Source organism: Sorex araneus, chromosome 1, assembly GCF_027595985.1.
Source record: "Sorex araneus isolate mSorAra2 chromosome 1, mSorAra2.pri, whole genome shotgun sequence".
Taxonomy (NCBI): domain Eukaryota; kingdom Metazoa; phylum Chordata; class Mammalia; order Eulipotyphla; family Soricidae; genus Sorex; species Sorex araneus.
This window is the reverse complement of record NC_073302.1, coordinates 324204104-324218238: the sequence shown is the minus strand read 5'-3', so window position 1 is coordinate 324218238 and position 14135 is coordinate 324204104. Positions and strand designations below refer to the sequence as shown.

The 14135-nt window shown below is 40.8% G+C and overlaps 1 protein-coding gene across 1 annotated transcript in view; it reads right to left on the bottom strand.

The window, feature by feature from the left end:
- Positions 1 to 3024: 3024 nt before the first annotated feature.
- The window catches only part of MTMR7 (myotubularin related protein 7), a 128397-nt gene continuing 117286 nt past the window's right edge, over positions 3025 to 14135 (bottom strand). Inside the window, exons 12-14 of the mRNA XM_055120087.1 lie at positions 13236 to 13376; positions 9673 to 9799; positions 3025 to 4063 (exon numbers count right to left, since the gene is read on the bottom strand). Of these exons, the coding sequence (XP_054976062.1) occupies positions 3701 to 4063; positions 9673 to 9799; positions 13236 to 13376 (631 nt within the window). The 3' untranslated portion in view covers positions 3025 to 3700. The remainder of the gene's footprint in view (positions 4064 to 9672; positions 9800 to 13235; positions 13377 to 14135) is intronic.

Here is a 14135-nt window from a genome sequence, read left to right as displayed (position 1 = left end):
CCATACAGTAGAAGAGCTACGGTAGCTCCGCCAGCTGGTGGCCACACTATTGCATCCTCGTGAATCCCCCCGGGTTGACACTCCCGGGGCGGGCGACCAGCCTGTTCCATTTAATGGTGCTCTCCCTGAAACAATATTATCTAAGGGACGCCCAGGCTCACTCATGCAGAAATTTGATGACCCTATTGGCTGTTCAGAGCACTGAGAGCTGCTGTCCCTCGGCCAGTTCTGCCTCTTGCCCCTGTACCGCCACCATCTCGACCAGAACCACAACTCACTTTCTTTTTAATTGCTCCAGTTGTAGACGGTGTGCCAAGACTTGTCAGTATCCCCTATGGGGGAATCTCAGCCACCTAAATTCAGTCTGATTGAAATCCACACACCTACAGGCAACACATTTGAAAGTGTTCAAAAATGACATAGCCAAAGGGTCACAGTCATAAGCCCTGATGACGCCACCAGACCCAGCATCCTGGGTATCTAGATATCCCTAGAGCAAGTTAGAAGCCGGAGCTCCTAAGTGGATAAGGGGGTGCCCCCCTGTCCTGTGGAACCTAAGAGCAACTCCATAGCCCCTAGACTTGGGTCAGACCGGAAGCATGTTCCGTCAGGCTATAACTTCAAGGCAAATAATTCTCTGCAAGAGAAATACTGGGGAGGGGGGAGTGATGTCGGATGGTGGGGACATAATTTTGCTCTCTGCGCTGTGCTTGGGAGACAGTGTCCTGCCCCAAACTGACTCTGATTATTAGTCCCACAGGAAGCAAGAACTCAAGCCCTCTAGCATCAGAGCCAGGTGACCTGGCTACACCCCAGGGACGGAAGCCACCACAGAAGCTGGGGCACCAGACACCTGTAAGAGCGCCCCTCTTTGTTGCTCAAGTGTGGCAGAGAAGCACATCATTCCAACTCCCAGAGATCCCTGGGGAGACTGCCTGCCAGTTCTACCAGTCTGTTTAATAAGAAGATTCTCCTCAGGGTGCAGGGAACGTGAAGTCTGACAGAAAATAGATCTTGGGTCCGTTGCTTCTTGCTTTGCCTGAGGGTGTTGACTGTTTAAGGACTCTTTGCCCACTTGTTAAACTCCTGTGGGGTTGGAACTATGAGCCTGAGAAACCATTATTAATAACACTGTAAATCACAGAATCTCAATTAAATTTTTAATTAAAACATTATAATAAGACAAGAAAGAAAAAAGTCCCATAAGCAGGTGCAAGCCAATCCCCACTGGCCACCAAATCCAAGCTACGTGGTGGTGTCCCTTAGCAGCCGCAACAAAAATCAGAGCAGACCAAAGATATAAGCTTTTTTTAGAGAGCACGAAGATTGTGCTGAACAGCCTCTCTTCCCAGAAAAAGATTTCCACAGGTCAAAAGTACACTAAAACCAAAAGTGTTCTGCCAACATGTCAGAAACTGCAAATAGGCCTCTCTGCACAGACACTGGTGTTGGGTTTTAGCTTGCTGTTCTGTGAGGTACCACGTGGGGAGTGGTCTACCAAAAACTATCTCTCTAGCCCTAGAAATTCAAGCTTCCTGTCTCCCAGAGCCAGGCAATCAAGAAGTTTCCCCTGGTAATTAGTTTTCCATTGCTGAGAATGAAGAGATATGAAGTATGCTTCCTTGTCAGCAGGGCTGTTTTTCGGAGGGAAACTCCAACAACAATAGTGAGTTTTGTGTTGAAATATGGAATGTAATCAAGGTAAAGAGAAAGTAAAGTGAAATTTATCAGCTACGAAGGGGGGGTTAGGGGGTCGGGGGGTGGGAGGTATACTGGGGGTTTTAGTGGTGGAATATGTGCACTGGTGAAGGGATGGGTGTTTGAGCATTGTATAACTGAGACATAAGCCTGAAAGCTTTGTAACTTTCCACATGGTGATTCAATAAAATAAATAAATTTAAAAAGAAAAAGAAGTTTCCCCTGGCTGCAGACACAAAAGTGAGACACCTGACAGATATAAAAACTACGATACCACACAAGATACAGGAGCTTGTGAAGTGTGGCTGAGAAGCACAGCTATAAAATAAAGATAGCACCCAACCAGTGACACTCTCAGGGACCACTGGCTTTACCTGGGCTGAGAGAGAAAGAAAATGGTCTCTATTCCTAGAGATCTTCCCCACCAATCCCTGCTGTTATTTCCAGAAGCGCAGATAATTTTACAGGAAATCTGGGTTCTTCGCAGATGGCCCTGGATGCTTAGCCTATGTCTTAAAATCAAGTTTTTTCGGGGGCCATTTGAATAGTTTCTCAGTTTGCTACAGCTTTTGGGTCTCGTGGAAGTGAATCCTGTTGACTTTCAAAGATGGGTATTTTGGGAGCCTGCCTCTTTGGTACGGATCTTAAAAGCTGGGGCCCCTGACGAATATGGCGGGCACCTTTTCCTTCTCAGGGACACACTTGCCGTGTGTAAATTTCCTACCTGGTGTGAGTCACCATGCTAGGGATTATATTTATAGTGTGGCTGCTCTCTCAATCTCTTCCATCCACAATCACGTGGCCCTTCTTTTTACTGACAGACATGAACATGTTTAGTTTTCAGGTCTGCTTCAGAGGAAACTCTCTTAAGTAGCAGTGAATTCAGTGTGTGTGTTAGAGTTAAGGCTCTTCCTTTGTGGCCATTGTTTATCCTAAATCCCATTTCTTTCATCATAAGACAATGATTTTGTATCCAATATGTATTTTATCTGATTAAGTTCTACACTTAATTGCAACAGTCAATGTCTATCGGATGTTACTAGTGAATTAAACCATATTAACCAGACAGGTAGTTTATAAAATGATAGATAACCAAATTTATCCACTTTTTAGGAAGATATAAGACATGACAACCAAATTCTCTAGTTCTAAACTTGGAGTTCCCCTTTTAAAAATTTTACCTTACTAACTTTATATTGTTATATTTCCGAGATTTGGCTAGTGATTGACCCATTTTGTCTTGCTAGTACAGTCTTTGGAATAGCAAGGAAAAACTGTTATTTGAAAAGCTAATAGGACCTTAATTCATATTTAAGACCCAGAGAGTAAACGTTAACTCAACTTTATTAGGTATTAGACCCGTGAAGGAGGAAAAATGGGTTTAGCTTTTTTAAAATGAGAAGAAATAAGATATTTCAGCAAAGAGCAACAAAATTATTAACAATTCAAACTACTAAGAAGTCAAATCTTAAATATAAGCTTAACGGTTAACAAAGCTCCTCATTTACAGAAATATATCTATTAACCATAAGAGGATAGTATGCTGTTATTAGAAATAAAGAAGTAGAGTTAGGAAAGGAGATAATGTTAAATGTTTAGGAGGGCAGAAAATGCCTCTGAAGGTGAAAAAACAGGAAAGATGCAAGGTGATATAACAGGTGAGGGGAAAGTTGTCAGTGTTTTTTTTTGAGCAGATGCATGCTATGACAGGACGAGTTTGGATTAATAATCATAGGTGATGTAGAAATCATCACTGTCGAATAAAACTTTGATAACTAGAGTGAGCTTCAAAATGGGAAATAATTTTCCTTCCATTTGATGAAAGTAAAGGCTACATTCTCTGCTTCAACAGCTAAAGAAACTAAGGTTTGGACCTGTTTTTCCCTTTTCATGGCTGTATTTAATAATTCTTCATGACATGTACCATTTCTTAAGCTGTTTCCTTTTTAATTGCACTGTTCCCTTATTTTTGGAAAGTGTTTCTATGTGTCCCTAGGAAAGTTCAGGCAGCGAGGAAGACCGCTTCATCAGAATCCCGGTCCTTGCCACTGTCCTCACTGGGCACGCACTCGCCACCGCTGGGAGACCGGCAGCTCAGATCCTCCACCCCAGACTCTTGATCACTGTTGCCTGACAAATCGGGATCGGAGCTTTTCAGATTGTCTTGGGTGAGAATCAGAGCGGAGTCCTCATCACCCTGGGAAGGGCTCCTGGCCGGAAAGGCTTTCAGATTCCCACTGTAATCCTGGGGAGTGTTGGCCGTGCTGTTGTCTGAGGTAGGAAACCCCGAGTGTTTGCTGGCTTCACTTGGCTTGCTCTTCACTGTAGTGCAGTTTAACTGGACTTTTTGGATTTTTTCCAGTCTCTGAAAAATAAATTAACAGTTTTCAGGGGAAAATCATAAATAATTCACTTCTTTGTACATGCTGTTAGTAGTCATTCCCTTCCAGCCAGGTTTATAATGATAAGCACACGGGAGGAGGTGGTCCCGGTTTCAAAGCTAGACTTTATTACTTTAGATAAGATAAATTCTGTGAGGCTGATATCCACCTTGTTATGATGATACAGACTTTCTATAAATGCAAAAACTTGTCACATAGATAAGCAATCAATAAGTCATCCATCTTTCTATACACTGGTAGTTTCTCTGAGCTCAAAATATGTAATTTTTTACAGAAGTAATGAGGTATTTATTATTTAATAATTAAAGTTGAGATATGCCACTTAACATAAAACTCTTCCTTTTAAGGTGTACAATTCAGTAGCTTTAGTCTATTTACAATGTTAGGCAATCATCTACTAATTCTGAAGTATTTCCATCATTCCTAAAGAAAGCCCCTACTTTCAGCAGTCACTTCCCATTCAAGCTTCACAGCTCCTGGCAGTCACAACTCTATAGAGTTTCCTCTTTGGGACATTCTATGGAAATGGAATTTATTTATTTTTTAGACTATGTGGTCTTTCAAGTCTGATTGCTTTCACTTAGCTTCTACTCTCAGACCTCATGTACCTTGCAGCTTGTATGCACATCATTCTATTTTATGACTGATTAATATTTCATTTTATGACTATCCCACAATTTGTTTCTTTATCAAGTGAGATATTTGAATTATTCAAAATGTATTTTACCGTTTCCTTGGTGTCATCAAGGGAGGTATAATAAATTCAACTATTACATATTCAAAACAAACTCATATGTGCAAAAGTGCAGTGCTGCATTGTGAGGAAGAAAAATAAATACATGTGCAATCATAAAAAAACACAACTTGGAATATAAGAGTAAGAATGTAATGCAGTGGTGGTGGGATTGGTGTTGGAATATCAAAAGCCTATAACAAATGTATCATGAACAACTTTGTAAACTACTGTGTTTAAATAAAGCAGAAAAATTATTTTTATAAGAATGAGTGTAGGCATTAGAAAGAGACATGCATTATTTAAGAGGATGGGTAATACGGTTAAAGAAAATAAATCAGCTCTCCGCAGCTGTACAAGCGTGAATCCAGACCCAGCAAAACCTCTTTCGGTGTGAGCAACTCCTCGCAGAATGTCTCCAGCCTGAGAACTAAGCCTCGGCCCTGTGCCCGCCCGGGAGGGGAAAGGTATTTCTCTCTCTCGCCTCTTTCTCTCCGGGGATGAAGGGCGCGGTGGCCGCCATATTAAGACGACCACTGATTGGGCTTTCAAGCCTGCAATTATCTAATATCTGGAAGAAATCTCCCTGGACTTCTTGTTAAAGTACAGAAATTCAAAAGGTAGCGGCCGCGCGACCTTATTTGTCTTTCACAGTAGGTCTGAATCTAGTGGGGTACTCCTAACAACAATAGTGAGGTTTGTGTTGAAATATTGAATGTAACCAAAGTAAACAGAATGTAAAATGAAACTTATCAGTTACAAGGTAGGGGGTGGGGGGGCGGGATGAGAGGTGTACTGTTTTTTTTTTGGTGGTGGTATATGGGCACTGGTGAAGGGATGGTTGTTTCAGCATTGTATAACTGAGACCTAAGCCCGAAAGCATTGTAATCTTCCACACGGTGATTTAATAAAATAAAATAAAATTTAAAAAAAAATAAAGAAAGAAAATAAATCAGCAAGTTTAAGGAGGAAGGGCCAGCTTCGTAAAACTGAAGAAATCAAACCAGGACATGCTGGTGAGGGTTAGAAAGAGTAATTCTGGTAGGAGAGACAGTAATAGAAGCACAGAGTAAGAAGGTGACAGGATACACAGAGCAGAGAACAGGGACAGGAAGGTGGCTCACAGGGCTGGCTACTTGTTTCATATGCTGGAGCCTCATGGTTTCCCAAGAACTTCCAGATATGGCCCCCCAAAAAACAACAGGAGCAGAAAAAAGTTCAATTTGAGCAAGGCAAACAGTGAAGAATAAAGTTGAAAGGTAGACTGAAATGGCAGGATAAAAAATATTAACTGTTATAATGAAAAAAACATGTAACGTTAATTGTCTGGTACATTCTCCATCTTGGAGGATGATCACCTCTAAATGTGAGTTATGTACTTCCAACTTTTCTCCTGGAAAACCCCTAGCTTTTGATTCACGCCCAACAGTGCTTTGGGGCTACTCCTGGCTTGGTGCTTAGGGATTAGTTTCAGCTATTTGGGGTCTGGGTGGAGAAGTATGAGATGCCAGGAACTGAAACCAGGCTTCCGGCATGTAAATCATGCACTCAGCTCATTGAGCTATCTCTCCAGCTCTGAAAGTAAAAATTTATTAACAATATTTTAAGCAAAAATAATTAAATATAAAATAACTTTATTAAAAGATGGCTGTCTTTAGAAGAAACAAAAACTTGCTTAAAAATCATGAGTCATCTTTGAATGGCAAAAGTCCTATTCTTCTCTACCATGAGTCCAGGATTATAAAAACCTAACTCCTGCCTCATTTCAGTTCTCTATGTTCATTTATTCAACTAAGGTTATGGTACTGGTACTCCATCAGAATTCTCCATCAGAATCTCTAGGCTGGTATCCAGACATCAAGATTTTTGTGTGTGTGTGAGGTGGTGATTTGAGGTAGAGTTAAAAACTATTTCTCTGATAATGCAAAACTAAAGCAGAGATTTCTGTATACTCCAGAGGTGTTTTGTAACACGCTACAGCTTTATAATAACAACAAGATTTCTGCCTGGTTTCAAAGATTCTCAAAGTCAAGAGTTTAAACATTCTACTTTTATTTTTTTATGTTTCTGCTTTTGTTTTCTTTTTGGGTCACACCCAGAGATGCACAGGGGTTACTCCTGGCTTTGCACTCAGGAATTACTCCTGGCAGTGCTCAGGGGACCATATGGGATGCTGGGAATCGAACTCAAGATGGCCACGTGCAAGGCAAATGCCCTACCTGCTGTACCTGCTCCAGTCCCCATTCTACTTTTGTTAACATCCATTTGGTTCCCAAATGAACTCTGCAATCCTAGACCAAGATTTCACAAAAATTTTTACCTGAGAGGCAATGTGTTCCAATAATGTTACAGAAAGACCAAAAGAATTAAGCTCACTAATTATCTATAAATAAGCATCTCTGTTGCTGGAGTCCCAAAAGTGTTAGGAATTATTCTCCCACCCCAGCGCACCTTACCGTTGCAATGATTTCATTTTAATTTTCAGTGATTTTTCTGCCTGGAGTAAGGAGCTAAGCAGACTTTGTTTTAAACTCGACATGTGACATTTTGCTATCCTTTATTTTAAACACTCATTATTCTGAAAGCAACAAATTGGAAGTTCACTTCCAGTCACATGTATTTAAAAACTATAATGAAGAAATTTACTGGCAATATTTTGGCCTTCATATTAAAACTTCTTTTCCCCAACTACTTATGATTTTGGTTGAGAGGTGGAAGGATGTGGTTTGAGGAAGCAGTTTTCATCTTACTGCAAATAACCACTTAGTTCAGAATTTAGTTCTGGTAAACAGGAATGGACTGCCAACTACTGAGCAACTGAGTGGCAAGAGATATTGTGGGGTTTTAAATAAATGAAGCAGAACAAACCAGAAATACAAGTGAAGAGGCTCATCAGTGAGGGGTAGAAAAGGCTTGATAGTCACATATGTGTATGAACTTTAACCCCATATAAAGAAATAAATTCAAATGGGTTAAAGACCATATAAGAACTGAAATGATAAAGTAGTTAAAAGAACATGGGAGAAATGCTCCATAGTGTTAGCATTAGAGATAGGATTTTTGACCCCAACTGCCAACAAAATGAAACAAAAGATAAACAATGGGGATTAAATTGTAAAGCTGTTGTTTGAAGAAAATAATGGGCTGGGAAAATGGCTTAATAGGCTGGAGCACATGCTTTGCATACAGAAGGATTCAATCCTGGGACTTTGCCATCCCTGAGCACCACTAGTATGCCCTCTCCCCAATATATATTAAATATAAATGATGAAAAGATGAACTATAGGATAAATGAAGATACCTGTACATCATACATGCAGTAAAGAATTAATATCCAAATTATATAAGGAACTCATTTTTCCTAACAATAAATAAATCCCAGTCAAAAAAAATGAACAGAATGTTCTAATTAATGCTTCTTTTAAAATGACATACAGATGGACAATGGGCATGTGAAAAGATGTTTCCATCACTGTTTATCAGGAATATGCAGATTAAAACTGCATTGACCTTGCACACAAGACCTGGGTCCATTCCTCACCACCACCAACCGCCAAGAAACAAAACAAAACAAAAAACAGTGAAATGTCGCCTCACACCCATGAGAATGGCTTCTATCAAAAGGAACAAGAGTGGCTGGAGAGATAGTACAGTAGTTAAGGCTTTTGTAGCCAACTGAGTTTCCATCCGAGGCCAGGTGTGGTCTCCTGAGCACTGCCAGGAGTGATCTCTGAGTACTGCTGGGTGGGCTGGCCCAAAACACACCCACTTTAAAAAAAAAAACAAAACAAAAAGAAGTTGAACAGAGTGTGGAGAAAAAGGAACCCCTGAATACTGCTGGGGGAATAAAATTTGTATAACTATTTTCAGAAGTGCTGTGGAGTTTTGGGTTTTTGTTGTTGTTGTTTTCTTTTTGGGTCACACCCAGCGATGCACAGGGGTCACTCCTGGCTCATGCACTCAGGAATCGCCCCTGGCGGTGCTCAGGGGACCATATGGGATGCTGGGATTCGAACCCGGGTCGGCCGAGTGCAAGGCAAACGCCCTACCCGCCGTGCTATCTCTCCAGCCCCAGTGCTGTGGAGTTTTCTCAAGAAGCTAACAACATAGCTATCAAATACCTCTTCTGGGTATTTGAGGAATACAAAACCAGCATAAGTTATATCTACCACAGTGAGGCACCTGTGAGGTGACTGAACATGTACATTTGTATTACGGAGTGTATCTGTTTTTTTAAAAAGGATTTTGCCATTGGCTGCAAAATGGAAGGATTGAGAAAGAATTATCCAAATGACATAAGTCAGAAATAAAAAGACAAGTGATGGATTTCACACATATGTGATATGGAGATGTGAAAATGGATAAAATAAGATTACAAGAATATGCCAACACACAGACAATGGTTGCCTGAGGGGAAGAGAGGACTAATAGGTGAGTGCTTGGAGAAAGGGAGGTATAACAAAAAAGTGCTGGGGGTTCATAGTGTGTGAGAAATAATATTTTTTTAAAAAATCTGAGTTTGTTATTGATCAATTAGGGTGGTATCTCTAAAAGTTATGTAATTAAGAAAAATGATTCTAGTATTCCTGGCCAAGTGCTAGGAAATCATAAAAGCATCTTTACTGTATCAAATGATAAAAACTTCATTATTAGTCTCTCGGCCTGTGCTTGCTTAGGGGCTCACCTAGCGTGGCTGTGCTGAGGTTGCCCCTGGCTCGTCTGCGCAGCAGCTATACCGACTCCCTGCCCAGAGCCAGAGCCAGGAGACCTCCATGGAGCAGCGCCCATCAGGAAATACTAACTAAGCACAGGAAGTCAATGGAGAGTGGGGCGCCTTACATCTTCCAGGGCCTCGAGCTCTTCCTCTAGCTGCTGGGTTTCTTCCTTCACCGCCATCAGGTAATCTGTGACCGACTGCCGAGGCTGCAGCCCCTTTTCAAAGCGGTTATACATTCCACTCCAAAATCTGGAAAAGAGACCAGGACTTTGTGATACCATCCTATCATAATCTGTAAATGGAAACTCGCAGATCTCCTGGGGTGCGGTTAATCCCACAACCCCACAATTCTACCAATGTCCAAATGCAAGTCACAGGCTTGAAGAAACTCTTACTTAAGGTAATAATTTCATATTTATGTTTCTCTTTTCATGGGTTATGAAACTAGTTCCACAGGGAATGAGTTCATGGAGCATCAACTTGGATGTACTTATGGCACTGAAATGAATGACAGGGATATTTTATTCTACAATATATTGAAGTGTTTTTTCATTTGGGTACTTAGAAAATAGCATTTTGATTTGAATAAACTTAGAAAATCAATGGCTACCCAAGGGACGCAGCCTAGGCAGCGGAAAACCTCCAGAACCCAACTGCCGCCTTGCTCAAGGCCACTTCCCCACACACTTGGGCAGAACCTCACACGAGTGAAGTACCACAAAACCCAGGTAATGTGGAAATTTGTGACCTTGGACTCTGGTCTCAACAGGACCAGGAGTGGAGATCCTCTGCCCATTTCACCCAATCGCCAGCAACCCAGGAGTCACACCCATAAGACACCACCTCCTGCCAGCGCCAGAAAATCTTGTCATTGGCCACCACCAGATCCCATGGCTGCTTCTCCCTGAAGGGAGCATAACATGAGGCCCCCATAACTGTGCCACTGGACTCTGCAACAGGCTGTTTCACACAGGGTGCACCCAAGGGGGTCGGGTGAGAGCCCTTCCCGCCCCAACGGACCCAGCCCCGGCAATTGAAAACCCCCAGAACCTAACATCCGCCATGCTCTGGCCGAGCCTCATGCATGAGTGAACATACTCTTGGACACATTATAAGACACTCCCTACCCATTCTCCATAATTACCACACCACATTTCATGGGGTTCAGATAGTAAGCAACAAATCATAGAGGGAAATGCATATATATGTATTTTCATATGCATATATATACACGAAAGCTCACATCACTCAACCTTTAACAACATGTTAGTGATATCCTAAAGAATGTCTTAATGGCCCCTACCAAAATAGAACAATCTTCACACTGTTTCCTATATGAATAATTTTGTGTAGGCATTTTCAGCGTTTCTTCATAATAGACAATACAAAATAATTATTTCAGCTGTGCTTTGGGACAGGGATTAGAGCTTGAGATGGAAATATCCCAAATTGGTGGTGGGATTGGTGTTTGAATATTAAATGTAATCAAATATTGTGAACTACCTTATAAAATAAAAAAAATTTTAAAAAAGAAATATCATATGCCTAAAAGTCACTTTGTAAATTACAGTTCTTTACTAAAAATAAATAAATTTTTTAAAAGCAGGTGCAAAAAAAATCAGTGGTTATATTAAATGTTTGGCATCCAGCTGCAAGAGAAACTTTTTCATTTGAAGATTTTATTTTTACCAAAAAGAAAAATTGGAAACTGGGGCTATAGTATGAGTAGGGTGTTTGCCCTGTACACAGCAGGCCCAGGTTTGATCCCTGGTACCCCATATGGTCCCCTAAACACCTCCCGAAGTGATCTCTGAGCACAGAGTCAGGAGTAAGCCCTGACCACTGCAAAGTGTAGCCCAGAATCAGAAACAAAAATTGAGAGCTTATAATTTTCAATCAATCTCTTTTTTAAACTCCAACAATAAGCATACTGGAATGTGAATGAAAACAAACTCCTGCCATAGGGCAACTGTTAGTTCCTATTGAGCAAAACCATTTTGAGAGCAGTGAGTCATTCATTGCTTTACCTACAGTATATGATCCTCTACCATTTTTGTCGATTGGTTATTAATAAATTAGTTGCAACACAAATTACTGTGCTATGTCTCATTACCTTTCAGAATTACTATTTACAAACCAGGGAGACATTTTTCTTTTAGTGTGTCACTGTCACTGTCACTGTCATCCCGTTGCTCATCGATTTGCTTGAGCGGGCACCAGTAACATCTCCATTGGGAGACTTGTTGTTACTGTTTTTGGTATATCGAATATACCAAGGGTAGTTTGCCAGGCTCTGCCATGCGGGCGAGATACTCTCGGTAGCTTGCCGGGCTCTCTGAAAGGGGCAGAAGAATCAAACCCAGGTCAACTGTGTGCAAGGCAAATGCATTCTGCTCTGAAATTCAGAGGAAAGGGGCCAGAATGATAGTACAGTGGGTAAGGAGCTTGTATTCCATGCAGCCAACCAGGTTCGATTCCCAGCACCCTCTATGGTCCCCTGAGCACCTCTAAAACTGATTCCTGAGAGCAGAGCCAGAATTAAGCCCTGAGCACTGCTAGGTGTGGTCCCAAAACAAAACAAATAAAAAAAGATAAACAAAATAACCCCTGAAAATCAGAAGAAAACAATTAGGTTGAAATTATTCAGAACAGAAATTGAGGAACAAAAGTTAAAAGGAAGAAGTCATGATGTCTGTGCTAGAGACGGGCAGAGACAGGGGATGTGTTTTCTCAGTTTATACTGTTTTGTCTGTCTTTTTGTCACCCTCCAAGTCAGACATATGACACAAGCCCTGAGAAAGTGCCCAAGGCTAAACTGTAACACACAGGGATCAAAGAGAGCAGAGGGCCAACCCAGGCTGACTCCTGTCATCCCACATGGTCTCCTGGGTTCCATCAGGAGTGAGCTCTGAGCACAGAGTCAGGAGTAAACCCTGAACACTGCTGGGTGTGAGCAAACCACAAAAATAAATTAATTACATAAAAAACATAATAAATTAAATTAATTAATTAAATAAAATTAATTAAACAAAACCCAAATTTTACATACTTACCTAGTAGAATATGTAGGCTGTCACTTTGTTCACCCCACCCCAATCTATAGTCCTAAAATAATTTGATTTTACTGGGAAATATTTCCAACAGGATTGAGTAGAAAAAGGGAAGCAGTATCATAATCATTACCTAAGTGATTTGATATATGATTGTGAAATGTGGTTCCCCATTTAATATATAAGGTTCTTGCTTATTCAATTTTTCCTCACCTCTTATAATTTAAAAATATACTTTTTACAAAACATCAACATGAAAAGAGAATAACATTTATGGGGATAAGAAAGGGGGGGACACATTAAAAATACCAGATCATATATTTAGCTATCTTTCTCTGGTGGGTTTTGGGTCCAAACAAGCCCTTTTTGTTTTATTTGGGAAGAAGGGTGTCAAGGGGTAGGAGATTTAGGACATCATCTGGCTGTGCTCAGGGATCACAACCGGTGAGACTTGCAGAACTCTACAGGGTGTTGGGGATAGAACCGAGGCCATCTGAGTGCGAGGTAAGCACTTTACCTGCTATCACTCTGCCCCACCCACAAAAAGCTGAAAGCTCAATGTTTCATAGCAGCCAAGCCCCAAATCAAGTTTCATCACCATATTCCTACTTAGGTCCTGAAGGAATTTTACATACTTGTACATGAAGTTGCAGGGAGTTGTGGGGAGACGAAGGGTTCCTTGGGTCTGGCTGTGATCAGCTCTAAACAGAGGATTCATGTAGTCTGCCCGATTCTTCCACAGGTGAGCCCATAAAGAATATGTTCGTTCTTGAATTCTATAAAAAAAAAAAATAAAGCCTGAAAATGACCAATCTGGGTTTATCCAAAGAGTTGGTAAGTAATACTAAAAGCGGAAAGAGACAAACAGTGTTACCTGAATTTCAGGTGCCCCTGACCTACAGCCAGGAAATTTGCCATCTTCGTGGCTTCATATTATTGTGTATTATTGTGTATGCATATCTCAATTGCTCTGCAGTGTGTACCCACTTTAACAAGAATTTTAAATCACCTAAGTATAAAATAAAAATTCTCTCTAAATTTTGTGAGTTCGCTCCTACCTCATCCCACGGTAGCGATTAAACATTTGTTTGCTATGAACAGAATGCTTCACACGTCTTCTCTCACTTAATCCCCACTGAGTTCTTATGAGATGTGTCCATCTCATAGATGAGGAAACTGGAGTTTAGTAAAATTAAGTCATTTACCTAAGTCAAATAACTAGCAAGTGGAATGGCCAGCCGACTGACTGGGTTAGGGCAATGAATCACAAAACTTGGAAAACATGCACGAGTAAGGAATGTGCTTCGATGCCTTTAATTCAGTACTATTTGCCAGGACTCACACTTTGAGTTCCTTGGAGAACACAAGTTTATATCCAGTAGAAAAAGTTGTTTTCTTTCTGTTCAGGTTAAAACTACTGGAGTCTATGTCTACTAATCATTTAATTGTTTTCAAAATTAAAGCTGGTACTGAAAATCATTTTCATTGGGAGAGCTGCAGAAACAGGGCAGTAGTTAGGGCATTTGCATGTATGC